General features: G+C 27.7%; 3 protein-coding genes across 3 annotated transcripts; 2 read left to right on the top strand and 1 right to left on the bottom strand.

The window, feature by feature from the left end:
• Nucleotides 1-3,173: 3,173 nt before the first annotated feature.
• Nucleotides 3,174-3,833, bottom strand: OCT59_015464 (uncharacterized protein; the record flags this gene model as incomplete). Its single annotated transcript, XM_066140025.1, has 1 exon — nucleotides 3,174-3,833. The coding sequence occupies one exon, from the start codon at nucleotides 3,831-3,833 to the stop codon at nucleotides 3,174-3,176; it is 660 nt and encodes a 219-aa protein (XP_066002846.1).
• A 3,785-nt stretch (nucleotides 3,834-7,618) lies between these two features.
• Nucleotides 7,619-9,843, top strand: OCT59_015463 (uncharacterized protein; the record flags this gene model as incomplete). Its single annotated transcript, XM_025320539.2, has 4 exons — nucleotides 7,619-7,913; nucleotides 7,989-8,114; nucleotides 8,187-8,581; nucleotides 8,685-9,843. The coding sequence occupies 4 exons, from the start codon at nucleotides 7,619-7,621 to the stop codon at nucleotides 9,558-9,560; spliced, it is 1,692 nt and encodes a 563-aa protein (XP_025171147.1). The 3' UTR covers nucleotides 9,561-9,843.
• Nucleotides 9,844-13,030: 3,187 nt separating this feature from the next.
• Nucleotides 13,031-14,879, top strand: OCT59_015462 (uncharacterized protein). Its single transcript, XM_066140024.1, has one exon. The coding sequence runs from the start codon at nucleotides 13,681-13,683 to the stop codon at nucleotides 13,888-13,890; it is 210 nt and encodes a 69-aa protein (XP_066002845.1). The 5' UTR covers nucleotides 13,031-13,680; the 3' UTR covers nucleotides 13,891-14,879.
• The last annotated feature ends 8,047 nt before the right edge of the window (nucleotides 14,880-22,926 follow it).

Raw genomic sequence — 22,926 nt, 5'->3', positions numbered from 1 at the left:
TCGTAAATTTTTGAAATATTTCAACCGTAATATTACGCAGGTTTACAGTTTCGTAAATTTTTGAAATATTTTGACCGTAATATTACGCAGGTTTACAGTTTCGTAAATTTTCGAAATATTTTAACCGTAATATTACGCAGGTTTACAGTTTCGTAAATTTTCGAAATATTTTAACCGTAATATTACGCAGGTTTACAGTTTCGTAAATTTTCGAAATATTTTAACCGTAATATTACGCAGGTTTACAGTTTCGTAAATTTTCGAAATATTTCAACCGTAATATTACGCAGGTTTACAGTTTCATAAATTTTCGAAATATTTCAACCGTAATATTACGCAGGTTTACAGTTTCGTAAATTTGCAGAATATTTTGACCGTAATATTGCGTAAATCTTACGATATTGAAAACTCACGTAATATTTTAACCGTAATATCACATAAATCTTACGAAATTGTAAACTTACGTAATATTTTGAAATTTTTCAAAATATTATGCCATAAACTTTCGTAAACTTACAAAATCGTAAACTTACGCAATTTTTCGCGCTATAAAATTTCCTGATGTAGATCAAAAGTAGCATATTAACAACACATATTTTGAAAATAATTCAGAAAAAAATAGATAAAATTAAAGTTCTAGCTGACTTAGGTCAAATTTTAAAAAAAAAATGTTTGTGAAGATGGGTTTTTAAATTATATTTTTTACAATATATGCAATGATCTTTTTCTGAAAACATCTTTTAGAAAATGACCAGAAGATTCTTGTAAATTTGTTTATGAGAATTTGTTCAATTTCAGTAAGTCAAATAGTAAAAGTTGATTTCATGAAAGAGATGCATCAGAGGTTAATTAATCTAATGAAGTTGATAGAAGAAAATTACGGTCATAATAAAATCACACTGAATTTACATTTATCTATATTGCAGATTGTTTAATGTCTATACTACTACATACATATATATAAGGTTGCTGAAGAAACTAGAGGGTTTTGGCAAGTTGGCAAAATGCCAAAATGGCAAAACTTTGCCAAAACTATATGAAAGTCTTATTAAAAAGTTGGCGAAACTCTAGAGAAAAGCAAAACCTGACAAAACCTATTATAAATGCCAAAACTGCCGAAACCTTGCCGAAACTATAATAAAACTATAGTAAAATTTTGGAGAAACTAATTGTAGAATTTTGGAGAGGTTTAGGCAGGCAACCTTAACTACATGATTTAAATTAAAATAGTAGTTAGTTTTAATTATTTTTATATAAGTTTCACTAATTTTATTAATTTATAGTAATTTTAAAGATTTATAACAGTTTGTAACAACACAGGTCGAAAAGTGAAAAATCAGGCATCAATCAGTCACCAATCGGTCACCAATCAGGTACCTGATTGGTGACCGATTGGTGCCTGATTGGCATTTTCGCTAAATATCGTCACCAATCAGGCAGTTTGCTAACTTTTGATCCAGTGATCAGAAAAGAATGAAATATAGCTCATTGGAATCATCTCAGCAAGACGAATCTAATGGTAGTAAAATCGCATCTCTAGGATTAATAGTTAATAAAAAATTAAATAAAATATAAATGATACATTTTTATTTTTATATTTTACTTAATTTCTCATCAAGTATTAATCCTAGAAATGTGATTTTACTACCATTAGATTCGTCATGTTGAGACGATTCCAATGAGCTATATTTCATTCTTTTCTGATCACTGGATCAAAAGTTAGCAAACTGCCTGATTGGTGACGGTATTTGGCAAAAATGCCAATCAGGCACCAATCAGTCACCAATCAGTCACCAATCAGCTACCTGATTGGTGACTGATTGGTGCCTGATTTTTCACTTTTCGACCTGTGCAAGTATATTATAATAAAATATCAGATTTATTTTTATTCAAGACTCACTATGCATATACCAGTTTTTATTTATATACATGTAGATTAGACAATTTAAATTATTTTAACGAGAGTTTTTATAAATTATGAGATAATTAGCCAATCAGATTTGTGCAGTAATTAAATATGGATAATTATTTTTTGATTTTTTTCTGATGTTAAAATTACACTCAGCATTTGGATAAATTTTTCTCCTGAAATAGCTAAAAAATGAAGGTGCAGTAGATTTTAAAAGTAAAATATACTATCACTTATTCACTTATAAAATACACATATTTAAAAAAATGAAAAGTACTTTTATTGTAAATTAGCCGGCAAACTGAAAAGCTAAATACTTAAATGTTCAAACATATAAAAATTTGACATAAGTTTAGTTAAATGTCTTTCAATTATTTTGCAAATTCCAACTATTATGATCTTACTAATCAATTATGTATACTTCCATAGTTCTGTGCAATAAGTTTAGGACCACCTTATTTTTAATTATATTAAATAAAATTTTATTCTTATTTATATAAGTTTTTTTTAAAAAATTACATTGTAATTTCTTGAATAAATATAAATTATATTGATTTTTATAAATTATATAATACAAGATTTTTTTCTTAATGACGAATTTTTAACTTTTCAACCAGAGTGATTACAACAAAAATAAATACAAAATTTAAATAGTTAGGTAAAAATAAGATTATATTTCAAATTTCGTAAAGATTGAATTAGTAGTTATTGATCCTTAATTATCAATTTCTCGATAACTACTGACTCAATTTTCATGAAATTTGGAATATAATTTTATTGTTAGCTAAACTATTAGAATTTTGTATTCATTTTACTGTAACTGCTTTAGTTAAAAAGTTAAAATTTTACTATTAAAAAAAAAACTTTATTTATATGATTTATAAATGCAAATATGGTAATTTTTTATGTTTATTTAAAAAATTATAATACAAATTTTTTTATAAAAAAAAATAAATTATATAAATAAGAATTAAAACTTTATTAATATAATCGAAAATAAGGTGGTCCTAAACTTATTGCGTGGGAGTATATTCCTTTCTCTTAATTATCAAACTAATAACTCCAATAACATATTAATAATGTTATATATTTAATGCATGATATCAAATAGGGCAAATGAAATGATTTGCGACATTATATAAATCTTGATCCATATAACTGAAGGTCTTACAATTGCACATAATAGCAAACTGGAGCAAATTCCAATTATTCGAATTGGTCTCCAGAAATCACTATATAATACATTATCCTTATGGTCTATACATCACGTTATTTGATAGTAATATCGAACAATTCCCACAAAGAATATTAAAAACATGGGTAATAATACAGGCAACCAGGCCAAAGAATCAATGTAAACATCCATGAAAAAGAGTATAACATTACCCAAAAAATTTCCGAAAGATAAGAAGAAATGAATACTAAAATATGTTTTTAATTTTAAACTGTCTTCATTGAAGGGATCTTCCACGCCCATTTTATGTTTTATCTCAGAAACACATACTGCACAAATATTGATAAGTAAAGAAGGAATAGAAAATGTAGCATTGACAATGAGTAATTCCATAAATAAAAAATAATTGGTGGCATTGTATGCTATTATACAGAAATAAAATGTTAAAACTATCCCAAAGATTATAGTTATATATGATAAAATAATCAACCCGAAAAAAAAGCACCCCTGTCCTCCTTCTTCTTCTTCTTCTTCATTATGCAGTGCTGCTAAAGAAGTACCACGTAAATTTTCCACTTCCATTTTCAGTTGTTTCAGTTCTTGCATTCGTTTTCTCTTTGAACGTTCTACATTAATACATAGGACAATTGGTATTATAATAGAGAATAACAAATCAAAAACTGTTTGGAAAATCGCATTATTATTATTATTATTATTATTATTTCTTATTAATAAATTTGTAGAATCCATGATAATTGAAATAATTGAAAATGATTCTAAGAACATGAAGTTGAATTCTTGACTCTATTTATAATAAGTAATCATATATGCTGACTTAACTCACGGGATCATAGAATCATACGACAGATAGATTAGACTGGTCTAATCATACCATCCAGGTGAAGTGATTATTGTTTATGTCACGGTCTAATCATGCCATCCAGGTGAAGTGATCATTGCTTACGTCACGAGCGTGTTATTGTTTATGACACAACTGCGTAAGACTGTAGCTAATCGAAGGACATTTCTATAGTTCTAGAATAACAAATACAATCGTTGTACGTATGTACAACAATAGACATAAAGATAAAGACATAAAAAAAATATAATTATGATGTCACAGGATTTGGCACTTTTGTTTTTATGATCATGTCTACAGAAAATGAGCACCCAATAAATCATAAGTACACCTATAACACTAAAAAGGTCATATATTGTTCTAGCCTTCTTCATTTTATCCTTTACTGTGGGTCTAGCAATATGCATATTGATTATAACTATATTATTATACAAGATGTCAATTTAGATATTATTAAATAATCTATACAAAGTTGTAATGAACTATATAAAACTTATTCAAAAATGTTGTGTATTCTTTAAATTGATCAAAATATAGTTAAAGTACCAGCTGGTAAATATCTCAGAACCTCTATATTTAGCTTATATCGTGCCCTCTCTTCTGACCTTTCTCTATTAATTCATTGAGACGAATGATTACTGCTAAGCCAAATTCGTAATAGCAATAGATGGCATGGGAACCCGCCTTGCCAACTTTTCGAGATAATTTGCTAGAAGCTCCGAGGGCTGATCCTGAGGGATTGCTTCTGATGAATTGTTATCAATATCCATTACTTCAGTTGGCACCTCACGTATAAAAGCTAACTATATATCTTTCTTCTCTACTCATATTTTTAAAACCAAGTTGTTCAAGCTGTTCTATAATGTCACTCTATGGCCAAAACTCATTAGAAGTAATGTAGGCAAAAAAAAAGGTCCATGTTAACCTATTTATTATTACGGTGCCATGGTAAGGGTTGAATTGATAAGCCGGGCAAGAAAATAAGTTAGCATACCATATCATATGATAATCGTGAAGATTCTTCTCACTTCCAACCAATAGAAGCAGGATTCACGGCTAATAATGTGATATTTATCATTATGATCTATTGCGTTATATAATAAATAAGCGATTAGCAAAAAAATAATTTTCTCTTTTTTATTTATGATCGGTTATTAGTCCGAAGTGTAACGAATGTTGTCCGTCCGGCACGGGATGATGTATAATGATAACACGGTTTAGTTATTACAGTTGATACATGTTATGTCATATGACAACCGTGAAGACTCTTCTCACTTCCAGCCAATAGAAATATGATATTACAATATCTTATGCGCATTTTAGGTGATCGACCGCCTATAGTAATTTTATAGTAACTATATTAAATGCAAAAATACCCCATGTTTAAAGTGAGATAATCAATATGATTCTATAAAAAAAAATTATCCCCCGAAAACAACAAAATCCGAAACTATACAAATCTATAATTTTTGTTGAAGTTTATCTTTCAAAAAATAGGATCAGCTATTTTGGAATACCTCAAAATTATATAAAAGTTTATTAAATACTTGAAAATAATACACAACAAAAGAAGAAAACGCTATTTTAAATGTTTTTAAGCAAAAAAAATTTATAACTTTTCTCAAAAGAAAAGTCTGTAATTTCTAACTTTCTATCGTCAAGTAATAAAAACATATAAAAATAAGGAAGAAATTAACCAGTGGCTCAATTTTGATGAAAAACTTCGCCTATATAGAGCATACGAATAAACTTAACTTCTGGGATCAGCATGATTGACAATTTTAAATGATGGTGAAATAGCACGTGATATTACATGTCGAACAAGCTAATACATAGTGAACGAAAAAAAGAATAAAATAGGCAATCAAGATGATCACAGATAAATACTATAAATACTTTCCGATTAAGCTCACAAGTGTCTTCCAAAATCAGAAATACTTAGATATAATTGGTAATTCTTGTTACATTACTATAGATTATCCCCATCTAATATTTACACAAATTTTTAATATAAATGATAATGATTGTATTAATTAATTGTCCGATAATTAAAACTTTAAAAAAAAAGTATTTATCAGATAACCAAAATTATTTAACCGGTTTAAGTCGGCTAAGAGCGTTCCGCAACATATAAAATTTTTTGTGACAATGTTTTTTCTTTTAAACGCAAACTTAATAGTGATTTGAAATTCTTTTTTTTTTTCTCTCTCTCTCAAAATTTGCTTGTAGTACCGGGATGGATGATAGATAATTTATTTCTGAAACGATGCAGGAGCTGACAAATTTCGGAAGAAGACAATATAATAATAATAATAATAACATAATAATATAACATGGGTTGGTAATCCATAACCAATGAGATATACCTGAAATGAAACAAGTATGAAGATTTTGTGCTACGCCACGCGCAGCAACCGTTTATCAAAAGTTCAAAAACTTATTACGATCGCGAGACTAAACTTGAATTTATTAAAAATATAATTACACATGTGCACTTAAACATTTATATTCTCATTAAAAAAATCTTGCTTTCATTAACATATTCTGAAACAAAGGAGGTTTCTTAATATATAATGGATATACAAAACAAACAATAAATAAAGTCAAGTATGATGCAAAAGATGCATATGTTGAAATTCTTTTTAATATTTTTTTAAGAGAATACAACAATTTAGACTCGGTAAAAACGGGGGTTAAATAAGGAAGATAGAAATCTTCTATTTATTAATAATTCTTAAATTCGATCACACAAAATTTAAATCCGAGCAATTTCTATCGACAACGTACATCAAAATAAAAACCCACATGACTAACGTTGTGTCATCCATAAATTAAATATTTGATCCTAAAATAGAACTAATCAAATTACATAAAATATTTCTTACATAATTTTCGTACGCATAATAACTATTAAATATTCCCCCTAGATAAGTAAATTTAAAGGATCCATGCAATACTGCACGACATAATTGAGTCAATGTAAATCATTCGGATTTTCTAATTTAGTATCTAACTTTATAAATTTTATATGTAATAAAGTTAAACCTTATCATATAGTTTAAAGAAGCTTTTTAATATATTATAACATAAAATTTGTTTATTTTTAATTTACCTATTTTCGCTAAATAATGATTTTGTGAGACTTTAAAGCTTTAAAGTGTGTGTCTCTTATCAATCATGTATTATTTTTTTTTTTTGAAGTTTAGCTTTTACTTGACAATACTTCAATTCCCGATTATTAAACATATATTAACTTTTTACTATCTTTTTTTTTAATCTTATTTTATTTTTTTATATGTTATATAAAATAAATAAATAAATAAATAAATAAATAAATTTTTTTTTTTTTTTTTGTTTACAAATAAAAAGGTTTGTATGCTTTTACCGACTTGAAAATATTTACTGTTTTTTCTCATATGTACGACCACTTTTAATTTAAATAATTTATCTTTTAATTATTTTTTTTTCTTTTTCCTTAGCTTTGATGATTTTATTTATTTATTTATTTTTATTTTTTTTTACCGAAGAAATAAAAAATTCATCATCATTCATCTCAACAATTTCAATCAATAATTGTTTTCGCTACCGTGTAGCGAAAATATATCCTTCTTCCTCACTCTTCCTCCTTTTTCCCTTCTTCCCTCTCCAATTTTTTCTCGCTATCACATAATCACACATGAAATTAAATTCTCCTTTCACAATAGCTTGTAAAAATGACTCTTCATTACAAATTTGCTCTTGTGATTTCCGAGTAAATATACATGATTGTCCAGAATCACATATATTAATAATATCAAATTGGCTAGTATTTTCATATTGCGGTCTATTAACTATAACGGCTGCAACAAGTCTATGGTATTTAATTAAAAAGAAAGACCAAGCTTTTTTTCTTCCTTCCAGAAGAGATAGAGGAAAAATAAAACCAAGACCGCAACATACTTATTTTACAATGTGTTTGGCTTATTGTCCATGTAAGTTGTGGCGCAGCATGAATTATGTATGATTTTTTTTTTTTACTAATAAAACTCATTAACATATTTTTATAGTTCAAATGATTCATTCGATATTATTATTAACTGATTCTTATCCAAATATAATGTGGGCAGAAATTGGACATACTTTACCTATAGTATTAACTACAATGGTTGCAATATTATATCCATTGAGTATTTGTAAGTAATAATTATTTTCAGAATTTCTTTATATATATATATATTTAACTTTAAAATTTCTTTAATATTTAGTATATTCAATATCAGCATTTGAAGTTGGAACCAATTTACGTCCAATATCAATGTCAAGTATACTATCTGAAGTGCCTATAACAAGAAATGCCATAAAGACTGACTTGGCCTGTATTTTTATGATTATAATAACTTTTTGTCTTTTCGTGTTGGCGGCAGCTTTAACAGGTTATTACGCTGATATAAATGATCTTACAAATGCAAATAAGTTATTTTTAATACAGAATTTTGTATGGGCAATTTGGGGATTTTTCTACATAATAGCAATGTTATGGTTTTGGTTTAGATTTATAAATATTGTATTGGAGAACATTAATGATTTAACAAATCAACATCAAACTCAAAATTCTGAATTACAAAATAAGCTTGAACAATTAAGAAAAGGTACCCGTAATGTAAGTTTTAAATATTTTCTTTTTTTTTTGTTCGAAAATTATCAAAAAAAAAAAAAAAAAAAATATTAATTATATATATTTTTTTATCTTACGCATATCATAGTTATCATTACCAGTTTATGGACAAATAATAACAGTAATTATATATATACCAGCATTAATATTATATGGATTATATCATCGAACGAGTACAATATTTAATTTTAAGATTAATTTATTTTATATGAGCATATGGTATTTTACATTCCCCCTAATATTACACATAACTCAATGGTTAATGATTTATAATATCATTACTACACCAGGTAATTCTGGAAAAAACTCTACCAATAAAAATCATTCTCGTAATAATGATGAAACGAAAGTTAGTGTTAGCACTTTTAATGGAAACCCTAAAGTGAAAAGGAATAGTAATAAAATGAATAGTAAATTGACAGGTGTGGAAAATGATATTGTTGAAGAAGAAATGTACAATACTTATACACCAAAAAGTGATATTAATAATGAAGATAATGAAGGAAATGTTAATTCAATTAGTGGAATACTTAATAAAAATGATAAAATTTCACAACCTAGTGGGATTAGTGGAAAGAGGGGTAGTACTAGTTTTTCTAGTCACACTATTTTTTCAGATACTTCTACTTTAATCACTAATGGTTACAACCGACCAATTTCTCCAACTTTTACTATGTCAAATATTACTACTTCATGCCCTACTTCACCCCGATTTTCATCATCAATGCCATCATCACCTTCTTCACCTTCTCCGATTAATATTCCTATGGTCCCAATTCATCGAGATAGTATTGCTAGTCAAAGAGATAGTATTAATAGTAATATGAGTAATTTTAGTATTACTAGTAATTTTAGTAATAATATTAGTAGTAATCAAAGAAAAGAATGGTTAGCTAAACGTCCTGCTATCACTCCTAATCGTCATCGTCCTTTATATAGAGATAGTTATAAAAATAGTCTATGATATTATTAATTAGATTTGGGTTTTGGTATATAATTGGCTTGGGAATAGAAAATATTTTTTTTTAATTGGGTATTGTATATTAGTTTAATATTGCATTTTATTTTATGGCTGAAGGTTTATATTTATATTTATATTTGAATCTCACTTATCAATACTCATTAATATATATTCGTATAATAATAATGTAAAAGATTGTACATACCAACACATCAACAAATTGTATAATTTAATATTAGTTGTAAAATGCAATTAGTTAATATCATAAATTATTAATTATTATTATAAAAAAAAAAATTCAAAAAATTAAAAATAAAAAAATTTCTTTTAAAAATATAAAAATTTTAATACCACGTGTATTAAGTGTTTTCATAAAACTGCGTTATTTTTAATGATAATCACTATTTTCAATCCTTAACGTACAGGTCGTACAGTGGTACATCCTACCATTTACGTCAGTTCGTACGTACACCACACCCAGTCACCCACGCTGTACCCTTTACTATACATAATACAATTCCGAAATTAAACAACCCCTGTAAATAAGTAACGTTATGATGATTTTGCCCAGAATTATGATGACTTTGGCCGAAATTAAATTCAAATAATGAATTGTATGGTATATTTAAAACCCGTAGCAAAATGAGAAAATTGTAAATAGCAAGGAATTAAATTTTTACAAAAATCATATTTAAATGGAATTATAATTGATCTATATATAAGATAATCTGTATTATTAGTAATACAGTAGTATATAAAATTGAAAATTTAATTTTACCTTTAATAAGTTAAAAAAAATATATTAGAAAGTTTTATATTAAATACCTTAAAAATCTTAAAATTAATTTTAATTTAATATTATAAATTATATAAATATATTTAAATAATAATAGTTGACTTCCTCTATAGTCACCATAGATATATTCACATCCCCCCTTATAAGCACATTCAAAGTTATTAATAAACTTATTAAAAAAACTCTCTTTATAGTATTTTTATAATCACATCATTTTTTCAGTCCCGATTCCTGAAGTTCTGTAGAATTATTTTCAGAAAGATATGTAGTAGGTAAAGATTTAGCATGCTTTAACTTGTGGAAAGTTCATTGGCAATTTTAGTATTAACTTCTGCGGTAAGTAGACGGATTCTTTCGATTTCCGCAGTAATACTTCATTAATTTCGGACATACATGTACGTGCAAAAAGCTCATTTAGCGATTTTATTATCATGATGGCAAGGCCATCAGGTCATTGGAGAATTGGTTTCTGATGACATAAATCAAGAAACATGCGCTAAGAAGAATAATAAGTGTGTAGTCTTTAAAGATGTTCCACAAGGCGTTGCTTTGCAAGGTCAGACATAATTATTTTTAGAGCGAAGTAGAAAAAATATGTTCAAATGTATTAGATCACAAGTAGTTTTGCGTAATTTTTATTAACTTTATTTATCCATCAGCGCCTGTATAATTGGAAGAGATAAATCGCATCGAAATATAGATCTGGGAGTAATTGTGAAAATGATATCATGTCTATCTGCTGAAAAGAAAAAAAAAAGGTTTAGGATCAGGACTTAGTGCTTTTACGGTTGTACTTAAAAACAAAAAGTTAGCGTATTCCCATATCCCATATCTCCACAACGGTTTTAAGTAATGAAAACTATTTTTTATAAAAGCTTGACCTTAGGAACTTCGCAAGAGAAAGTAAATCCGTGTTATTAATAAAATTACATATATTGTCAAAAAAGACAGCATGATACAGGGGTTTAATTCTATAAAGATATGTAGTTCACGTAAACATCTATACGGTTGTGCACTTGCGTCTATCGAAGCCAACACCATCCATTGAATAAAATTTCGGTATTACTGTCTGCTGAAGAAAATAACCGAATATTCTATTAACTACTTCTCGTTCGTGGCGCAGTTCGTTTCAAAGCTTATTAGGATATTGTGAATGAAGTTATGGTGGGTATTTATAAAAATTCAGATAATTACACATGAATAATTTTGCGTAAATTAGCCATTCTGGGAATAAAATCATAAGGCTATTTTTCTCCCCAATTATCCCTCTAATAGCTGATCTGTCGATCAAGTTCACATGCATGTTTTTAAGCCGTCTATGTTAATAAAATATAGTGTATTGATCTTTCGATCTGCAGGGTGGGAAAGTTCTTTGATGGGGATTTTTTATCCCGAGCCAGGAATAATTATATATTATCCTTTTTCGTTTCATTCGATCCACAAAATGCCTTTGGTTATGTAAATCAGGGGAGCTTTTTTAATAATTCAAGTTGCATAATAAAAAATATACCAGAGCTAGATTTGCTAACAAAAAAAATTATGACCTACTCTTGTAGCTAATAATAAATGACAGTGGTTATACACAATTACATGATACAGTGGCGTACCGCGTAGTTAGATCATATGCCTATATCTGCATAGCATTTTCTGCAGATTCGAAAAAAAAGAGCGATACGTTGGTATAAAGTTTCTCGCTTAGTACCAGGGTTATGTGCAATAATAAAATCGTAAATTTGCCCTTTGTGCTTTTTCATACCCACCTTTTCTTTGATCACAATTTCATCTACACTTTTACCTAGTCCTACAATAAAACTACTCCAGCATAAAATTTCTGTCTGATTAGCCTTTACTGTTTCATTTTCTGCAATACATGCATTTTCATATAAGCGGTTTATATTTTGCAATATATCCGAATTTTGGCAATTATTTTCCTGACGCCCCATCACCAGAAATTGATTCTTCTGGAGACATCAGTGAAGTAGATGGCGGGAAGGTTTCCGTACTATCTGATAACTTCGATTCACGCAGAAGTTTCTTTTCCTTGTTGCGTTGCTTTATCTCATTACTAACCTTTTCTTATATTAGACCAACCATGATGTTCCTGAAATGCCAAGGTACCAATCGCAATGGGAAATTTCTGTCACGTGTTCTCCAAGCCCAAAACGAATTTTTTAAAATTAATAAAATAAGACTTCCATAAAAATATTTCAGAGTCCAAGAAACTGTCCATCACTTTGTCCTCTGATGGTTCGTCATCATGCGACTTGCTTGAGCGACCCTGGAATTGAAGTTAGATTAGAATTATTTCCCTTTGGTCACTTGGCATCTGTCCATGATCCTGTTCTAACTTCGTAATCTAACCCTAAATTCTGCATTCTCAGACTCGAGTTTAGTGATATTTCTCCACGATTATAGCGTTAGCGTTAAGTTTACCATCTCAGCTGAAGAATTCGCTATAGTTTTTTTCAACTCCATTTTCTCAGCCTCAACCCAGTAACCTTAGCCATGAATCTAGCATTTTCTTGCCTAAGCGAGTCAATCTCGGATTCCATTTTCGAAAATTTTTATGCACTGTATACGGAGTATTCAAAATAAAAAATCACATGTTTTCCTGACGTCCCGTCAGCAAAATTTAGCCAAGGAAAATTTTTTATTAATACGTACGAAAAATAAATACAAAGCTCGGGATTTTGCCCGTAGTACATAATGTTCTATGCTAATACTCTATCCTATTTATCCGTTTTTACTCGCTTCAATAATTCCTGTGATTCGATCTGACTATCAAACACTAACTTGTTTTTCCCAAACAAGTCCTTGATAGGCTCCACCAAGTCGTCATGGGTCAATATAGCCTTGTTTATTGGTAATGGAGAGGATGACAACGAACTTACTGTAACAATACATCCACTTTTCCTTCGCTATTATTATCAGAGCTAGAAACTAGTTTGATTATTACCCAATCCACAGCAGATACAATCTCGTACATTACGTCTTCGTGCAAACCTGCCGTATCATCAGTTCGTTTTTAGGATTGCGCTGAATGGAAGTCTGCAGTTGGATCGCATTCTGTGCAATTTCTTGATTGATATCCCCTTTATTCGCCTCGGTGACTGTGATGATGATATTTCCTACCTTTATAGCCCAATCAAATCAACAGGACCTTTACCATGACTTCCTGAGATTTCGTACTGAGGATAAACCTTATATTGATGCCACACCATAAATGACGCGGGAAATAAATTCACAACGGGTAGCTTCAGTTCGTTTACGCTAGTGATATGTTAGAAACGATAGAGTGCGAATTTTCAATGGACAGTGATCCGAGAAATGGTAACGTTGGAAGGTTTTAAGAAGCTTTGCGGATATTTAACGTTTCCGGACGGGACAGAAAACGAGCATATCGTAAGTGGTCTTGTAATAGGTGGCGTAGGCTTGAAGAGAAAAATTTCAACAGGTAAGATGCGTAAAAAATTAGACCAGGCAAGCTCAAGTTCTCAGAGTGCAACAGTAGAAAGTGATACGGTGGAGATTGCGTAAAGTTATTCAATTTTCTGCTGACGAAGATTTATTGCATTATCTGAGACTGCTAACCCCAAGGTGGATCTAGAATTAGTTGTGGATACGTGTAAGTATAGGATATTTCGCGTGTCGATTCCATCAAATATCTAATCCGTTGATTTTATGCACGGCGCCTTCGGCTGCTTTTATAGCATAACAACCCTTCTCTCCGTATACTTTCCCGAAGATGAAAGCATTTTTTGGCTTGAAGACCGACGATTATAATAAACTACCTACCTTTGTTGAAGGTATTAAGGATACGCCAGAAGATAATTTGGTTATAGGTGAATTTTTGAGATTGCACAAGACATCCTTAAGGTGAGGATTATGACATCGTCACCCATAGAGTCTTTGACACAATCCTGCTCGAATCAGTATCTCGAAAAAGATCTGGGCGACGGCCTTTGATTCCATTTACCATAGAAGAAACTTGATTATTATTAGCGTCAGGTGTCTCCACATCAAAAATATTGTTTACTCCCTCGCCAGAAATAAAGCAGTTGAGAGTAATATTTTCACCAGCGAGAAACTTGTCAAGTTTTGATTTATTAGATGTTTCGGACTTGGACGGGCTAAAAGCCAACCATATCGTAGCTTCGCATGTCCTTATGGAATAAACGTTGTTCTCCTAATGGGTCTGGTTTTGAACACTCCGTTAAGACAAAAATATTGCAACAGACCTACTGTAAATACAAAACCCATAGTGAGAAAAAAATTAGTTCCATGCATACATAACTTCTGGTACATACCATGAAAGCACATGAATACGAAATCTTCATACCTTTTCAGAGACAATGTTGACTAGCGCCTGGCGATCTCGAAATTGCAAAGTCCTCAGCCCTTCATAGCATATAGTATCATCGTCATTATTAACTTATAGGGTAGGTCTTGTGTTGCAAATAGACACTCTTTCACATTTTTCTCATGTTTGTTCGGGAAATAATAGAGGTACTTGATATTTTCTTTTCAAAATTAATATGTCGCACAGACCTACCCAATTTGTGGCTCTTGCAAAAATTGATGATCAGTTGATCACTGCTCCGAACTAGTTAGATCGGTAGAGTACCATTGCATAATATCCTGGCTGACTGATAAAATCATCGTAAAATTTTTCCACCTTTTTCATTCCAAAAAGCCTTTTTGCTATTCGTCCAAAGTAAACTCTAATCCATATTTTAAGACGAATTTGGCGTTAATCCTTTATTGAATTCGATCCTGAAATCATCTTCACTTAATTTGGGTGGAAATGCGTTTCGGCCGTTTCGTCCAATTTACACCTCCTTAGCTTCGAATAGTAATCCGCTATTGAGTCATTGCCTTGAACTAATAACCCACAACGAAACTTCTAAATCAGATTGATCGACTAGTTTCTCTTCTTGTTTCATTGGTTGTCCTAAAACACATACTAATATACTATTCATGCATGTATGTGTTTGAAATCTTTGTGGACATAAAAGGGATTAAACCGGTCAATTTCAATTTAATAAATAAAAAACATCATTAGTTGTTATAATTAAAATTGTCACCAAATAGGGACCCGAATGATACTTTAATCTTAATTGAGTCAAAGGAACCGATTCAGAACAATTTGGATCTTCAGCGCCAATATTAATCGTAGAGAGATGATCTTACCGCCATTCGATTCGTCTTGATGAGGCGGTTCTAATGGTATAAAATACGTCGAAATCCAATCACTAGATTAATTTCCGAAATTAAAAAAATATTAATGGTTTTTGTGTAATAACTCTGCCAATATTGATCCTAAAAAGACGATCTTACTACCATTCGATTCGTCTTGATGAGACGAATCTAATGGTATAAGATACATCGAAATCCAATCACTAGATCAATTTCCGAAATTAAAAAATATTAAATGGTTTTTAAGTAATAACTCAGTCAATATTGATCACAGAGTGATGAGCTTACCACCATTCGATTCGTCTCGATGAGGCGATTCCAACGAGCTATAAATCGTCGTTTTACAATCACTAGGTACTGAGAAATCTAACAAAATGTTAAATGGCGCAGTAAACGTAAATCAAGAAATATTATAATGCCGATGTTTAACATTTTGTTGAATAACTCGTCAGCTAGTTATCGGAAAAGGATAAAACTTAATGGTTGCCCATTGAAGATGATAGGACACAGACCTGAGATTAGTCTCATAAGAGGCAATGGGTGGTCTGGCCGTAAACATTAGCAAAGGAAAAAGGATAAAACTACCACCATTCGATTCGTCTCAGTGAGACGATTCTAACAAGCTATGATACATCTTTGTACGATTATTAGATGCCAAGTTATTTAATATATTCTTTATATAACTGTGATTATAAACGGTTCTTTTTAATATAAGATTTTTGAGGATAGGTGTGATAGTGACTATAGATAGATTGTGACTATATAGGATAGATTTTAATAATAAAGTGTTTTGAACATTCAACTGGTGTGACTATATAGTAGAATGTGACTATAAAGGGAGTGACTATAGAGGGAGTTGACTGTATAATTAAAAAATCTTGATATAACATATTAGTTTTTTTAGAGTCTATAATAAATAATTATATCAATCATTTATTAATTAAGCAAATAATTTTTTTTACTGTTTTTTTTTCAAACTATACTTTGATATGAAAGAAAATAAAGATTAGTATTCTGCACAAATTGATTCATGACACAGTATGATATTACAGTCAACCATTGTTATAACTAAAGCTCTGCACGAGCCGGCTTCGACTTGGCTCGAAAAAAAAAATTCTGGTCTGAGCTGGAATGAGCCGAGCCATAAAAAATTTCGGCTCAAGCTAAAGTGAGCCGAGCCAAGCCATTAAAAACCTGGCTCAAGCTTTATCTTCAGAAAAACGTTTCACAACGTTTTTTATTAAAACATTGAAAAAAAACGTTGCGAAATGTTTTTTTTAAATATATTATTAAGAAAAACGTTTTCGCAACGTTTTTTAATTAAAACATCGAAAAAAAATGTTGCAAAATGTTTTTTTTAAATATAATATTTGAAAAAAACGTTTTCGCAACGTTTTTTAATTAAAACATTGAAAAAAATGTTGCGAAATGTTTTTTTTAATATAATACTTTGAAAAAAATATTTCGCAACGTTTTTATTAAAACATTGAAAAAAAATGTTGCGAAACGTTTTTTTTTAAATATATTATTAATAAAAAACATTTTCGCAATGTTTTTTTATTAAAAATATCGAAAAACGTTGCGAAACATTTTTTTAAATATAATATTTTGAAAAAACGTTTTCACAACGTTTTTTATTAAAATATCGAAAAAAACGTTGTAAAACGTTTTTTTCTTAAATATATTATTACGAAAAAATGTTTTGCGCCATTTTTTAATTAAAACATTGAAAAAAAACGTTGTAAAACGTTTTTTTCTTAAATATATTATTACGAAAAAATGTTTTGTGCCGTTTTTTAATTAAAACATTGAAAAAAAATGTTGCGAAACGTTTTTTTCTAACATAATACTTTGAAAAAAATGTTTTCGCAACGTTTTTTTATTAAAAATATCAATATTTTGAAAAAACGTTTTTGCAACGTTTTTTATTAAAATATTGAAAAAAAATGTTGTGAAACGTTTTTTTCTTAAATATATTATTACAAAAAAACATTTCACGCCATTTTTTAATTAAAACATTGAAAAAAAACATTGCGAAACGTTTTTTTTAATATAATACTTTGAAAAAAAACGTTTCACAACGTTTTCATTAAAATATCGAAAAAAAATGTTGCAAAACGTTTTTTTTTAAATATACAGTCAGACCTCTATATAGTCACCTAATCGGTTCTGCAAAAATTAGTGACTATATAGAGGCTTTTACTATGATGTGATTATACAAAGGTTTTTTTATATAGTAATTATATATATTGGTATTTCCCAAAGGTGTGATTATATAGAGAAATTTTATATGATGTGACTATATGGGGTGTGATTATATAGAGGACTGACTGTATTATTAATAAAAAACGTTTTCGCAACATTTTTTTATTAAAAATATTGAAAAAAATGTTGCGAAATGTTTTTTTTAAATATAATATTTTGAAAAAATGTTTTCGCAACGTTTTTTATTAAAATATCAAAAAAAATGTTGCGAAACGTTTTTTTCTTAAATATATTATTACAAAAAAACGTTTCGCACCGTTTTTATTAGAATATCAAAAAAAACGTTGCAAAACGTTTTTTTAATATATTATAATACAAAAATGTTTCGCAACATTTTTTGTATGATAACTTACAAGCCATTGTTCGAACCTTTTGAGCTGCCTTATTCACTTGAGCTTTTCGGTAGTCGAACCTATTACCAGCTTGAGCTTTTCGGTTTCAAGCTGGTTTCACGGATCCACTGAGCCAATTTAATCATGGCTCAGTTCAGCTCAGCTTGAAAAGCTTGAGCCAGCTCACGAGCCAGCTCAGCTCATGCGGAGCTTTAGTTATAACAAACCTTAGATTTCAGACTTCAACTTTGCTATAGGACTATAGTAAAAATTTTAAGAAATTTGATTGGTTAATTTGTTATAGCAAGGGGAAATTTATTATAGTTGTCTGAAAAATTTACTATATCAAAAGTTTGCTATATCAAGATTTGACTGTAATTGTTCTTAAAGAGTAAAAACGTATTTTGCAAATAACTTTTGGTCTAACAGTCTGATTTTAATGATTTTTTTTATTTTGATCAGAACAATAAGAGTTATCAATTAAAAAAAAGATTATCAAAATTAGATTACTAGATCCAGAAATAATTATTTTTAGAGATCAAATCAAATCTGAATCGAGTTTAAATCAAATTAAATTTTAGAGAAAAAATTTGATTCGTATGAAATACTAATAAAGATACAAATAATAAAATGAAGAAATCTTAAAAATCTTTAATATTAGTACAAAAGAAAGAACTTTGTGAAAAATAAAGAGATCAAAAACTTAGTGGTGTTCAATTAGTAGTATAATATAGAATTTCCACTAGTATAGTTTTTGATTGATATTTTAAAAAAATCAGAACATTAACTTTTTATTGATACCATTTTACTAAATGCAATAATTTTTGTGAAAAATCTAGTATTTATCCATGATTAGAAAAAGTAATGAGCATTTGGGTTGATTAATAAATTTCTATTAATAGGCCTATTATCTAATAAAAAGCAGTAGAATATGCTAACTTACTTGATATTAGCGCAGTAATTTTATGTAAATCATTTTGCAGATCATTTCATAGATCCTTTGATTTTTTCGATTTTCTTGATTTTCTTGATTTATTTGATAAATCTGATAAATTTGATATATTTGATATTTGTTTATTTTATTAATTTTATTTATTTTATTTGTTATATTTTATTTATTTATTATATTTATTTTATTTTATTTATTTATTATGCTTGTTTTATTTATTTTATCAAATATTTTTAATTTTTATTTTATTATAAATAGTGTTAGCATTTTACCAAGTTGAAGGGGGAGTTAATCAGTTTTACAGTTAGTTTTACAGATAGGTAAGAATCATACTATTGTAGTATTTGAATTATATGAAAAGAGTATTATTCCCAATAGTATAATTCAAGATAGTTAATTTTGCAACCAAGAGATTATCTATATTTTTCGTATCTAAAATCTTACATTATTTTAATAAAATCTATTTTCTTTAACTGAACATCTAACATTATTTCACGTGATTATTGATGGTCAACTTAAGACTATCTTATTAAATTAAACTCCAGTTAACCTGTTAAAGCATTAAAGTTTTTCAGTCAGCTTTAATCATTGATAGAATAACAATATTACTAATTTTTCAGCATCTGCAGAATGGTTAAGTAACTTTAAACAGAGAAATAATTTGCATATATATAAAAAAAAGAAGAAACTGGCAGTGCTTCTATTAATAAACTTTCACAAATAAGAGTTGAATTACAAGAAATTCTTTAAGTATATGAACTAAAAGATATTTGAAATTGCAATAAAACTGCTTTTTTTTGGCATTTAGAACCATCTAAAATAATAGCACATGATTCTGTATTTGGTAAAAAATATTCTAAAAAATATGTTAATATTTTAGCAACTTGTAATGCTTCTGATGATGAAAAATTATCTTTAGTTTTTATTTATAAATATGAAAAGGAATTAAAAAAAAATTTCTCACTATTTGGTATTATTAGAACTTTAAAATTTGAATGCAAAGAAGTATTTTCAAATATTATCTTGAAAGATTAAATTTCAAAATGCTTAGAAAAAATCAGCAACTAATAAATAATACTAGATGTTATGAATCTGAAAATATCAATAGCTTTTCAAATATTAAAATTTACTTTTTACTATCAAATACAATATCATTTTTTCAACTATTAGATTAAGGTATTATTTATAATTTAAAAGTACAATATTGCAAATTGCTATATTAAAATCATATTCAAGCTTATGATTTTTATGAAGATATGTCCAAAATAACTGGTCATTATATTAATAATGTAAAAAATGCATCAATGGTCATTAATAGTTACTTTTATTAAAGAGGTGAATTTAAATAAAATTGCTAATAAAAGTAATAATATTTTAATAATTTCCAATAGTTTATTTTTTTTATTAAAATATTATTTTAACAATAATTATATTTATTATATATTTGGTTAAATTTTAAAAAAAATTTCAATAAATTTTTACAAATTGCTTGTTTTCAAATATTATATAAGTATATTTTCAAAACTTGCTTATTTTTAGTAAAATACAGTTGTTTAGATAATTAAAATTAAATCTATAATATTTTCATAGATTTTTAATTACAATAATTACTTATAAAATAATTATATATAAATTTTTATTAAAATATAAAAAAAATTTATAAAATTATTATATATAATAAAATTATAATTTTTATATATAAACTAAAATTAATACTTAACATTATTACTATATAGTTTAGTTAATAATAAACTAAAATTAGTTGATGATGAAAACCAAATTTTTGACAAAAAGAGTTTAAGTAGATATCACTAATTAGTTTAACATTAATAAAATATTTTTTTAACATTTAAACTATTATTAAAGTTTGTTAATAGCTAATTGTAATAGTTAATAAAACAAAAAAAAGTTAGGATTTTTTTTTTGTAAAATTTATTATTATTAAAATTAAAGGTTAAAAAGGTTCTTTTATTTTACAATTATTTTTTTGAGAATCAAAAAATAGTAAAGTTACTTTATATTACTGAATTTTTATTATTATAAATTTTTGGTTTATAATAAACTTTAAACTTAAATAACAATATAAAGATAGTAATTGTACTATAATTACAAATTAACTTGTTCTTTTATTTTAGATAACAAATGAAAATTATTACTTATAAATTACAAGAATCTCCTTTATTCTTTTTTTTTAAAGAAAATTTATTTTGAAAACTATCAAAATGAAATTAATTCAAATTATTCTTTCACAATAATCTTTTTCATTACATTAAAGAGGATGATAACTTACAAATAATGAATGTTAATCAAGAAGTGAGAAATCAAGAAGTAGCAACAAGTCAACATCAAGAGGTGAATGTTCAAAAAGTAACATTAAACCAAGATAGCCGTATGTAAAATTAGAATTGATTTTCTGACGATCATGTTGACCAATTTATTATTTTCATACATGATTATTGAATTTTTATTTTTATTTTTATTAAATTTCCAAACTTATATAACAACATACATTTGGGGTTAACCAACTTATTTTGAATAACAAAATGAGAATTATTATTTACAAATGACGAAAAATATTTTCTTTATTTATTCTTGATTTATTTTGTAAACTATTGAAATGAACTATAATATACTTACTTAGATAATGATGGAGAAGTTCATGCAATTCCTAATTACGGTCAATTAAACTCATTAATTCATTATGATTTGACCAATTTATTATTATATATACCGAATGTTCTTTACATTTCATGAATTACACCATAAATTTGCAATGTAAAATTTATATCTGAACTTCGGATAACTTTTTCAAAATCGCATAAAAATGAGAATAAAAATACCAAAATCTCAAGCAGTTTAACGAACATTTACGGGAGGTTAAGGATTGTGATCCGTCCAATTAACAAAACCAAAACCGACTTTTTTCGGTCACATAATTTAATGGATCATTTATATTATCCCACGGAAAATAAATATTTTACTGAGTAGTTTCAGCCTTCTGCCTTATCTAAACTTCAAACAGTTCTCCTAAGGTAAACTAAACGGTAGAGCAACATGAATTGCATAATCATGATTTTAATAGAAAAATATAGAATGTCTAGAACACTATATAAATAAATAATTAAGATCATCGAAAAATGTGATTTTTTGAAACAACTATTTCAGGTACGCCCAAAAAAACATCAAATTAATTTGACTTAAAAGGCTTTTTTTTTACAAACCCAAAATGTCTTGTGTTGTTAGAATACCTGATTTGCAGCACAAAATTAACGTATGTTTTTTTTAAAATTTTATATTATGAATTAAATTTTGTTTAATAATTAAATTCTAAATATTGCACAAATGTGATTTACACTTTAAAGGGAAACATTAAAATTAACGCGAATATTTGTCGTTTTAGCGACTTTAGGCTATACGTTAATTACCCTTAAAGAAGATTAAGGAAGTTTGGCCAATAATTCCTCTAATGTGGATAATACGGCCAAAATTATTGCAAATTTCGGTGAATAATCAATGGTAAAGTTGATTCATTTGTGTGACATTAATAAAATTTTAAAAACAAAAAAAGATACATTTGTTTGATTACGAATGTTGTTGTTACCGCTCGATCAAAAGTTATCATTGTTGTTCTATATAAGATTAACCAATTTATAAAATTTAGTGTAAACGTCATGTATAATCAGCATATAATGTGTTACAAATGGCGATTTATATTTTTCTGGGTTCTAATGTTTCAAAAAAAATGCACTTAATTACTTTTAATAATTATCTTCCAATATTTACTTTGCGCAAGAATTTCGTTGTCCAATGCTCATCAAAATCTCTTGGCAA

This window comes from Rhizophagus irregularis, chromosome 23, assembly GCF_026210795.1.
Source record: "Rhizophagus irregularis chromosome 23, complete sequence".
In the NCBI taxonomy this organism is placed as follows: Eukaryota; Fungi; Glomeromycota; class Glomeromycetes; order Glomerales; family Glomeraceae; genus Rhizophagus; species Rhizophagus irregularis.
The sequence above is the reverse complement of the archived record's forward strand: the minus strand, read 5'-3'. Positions and strand labels throughout refer to the sequence as shown.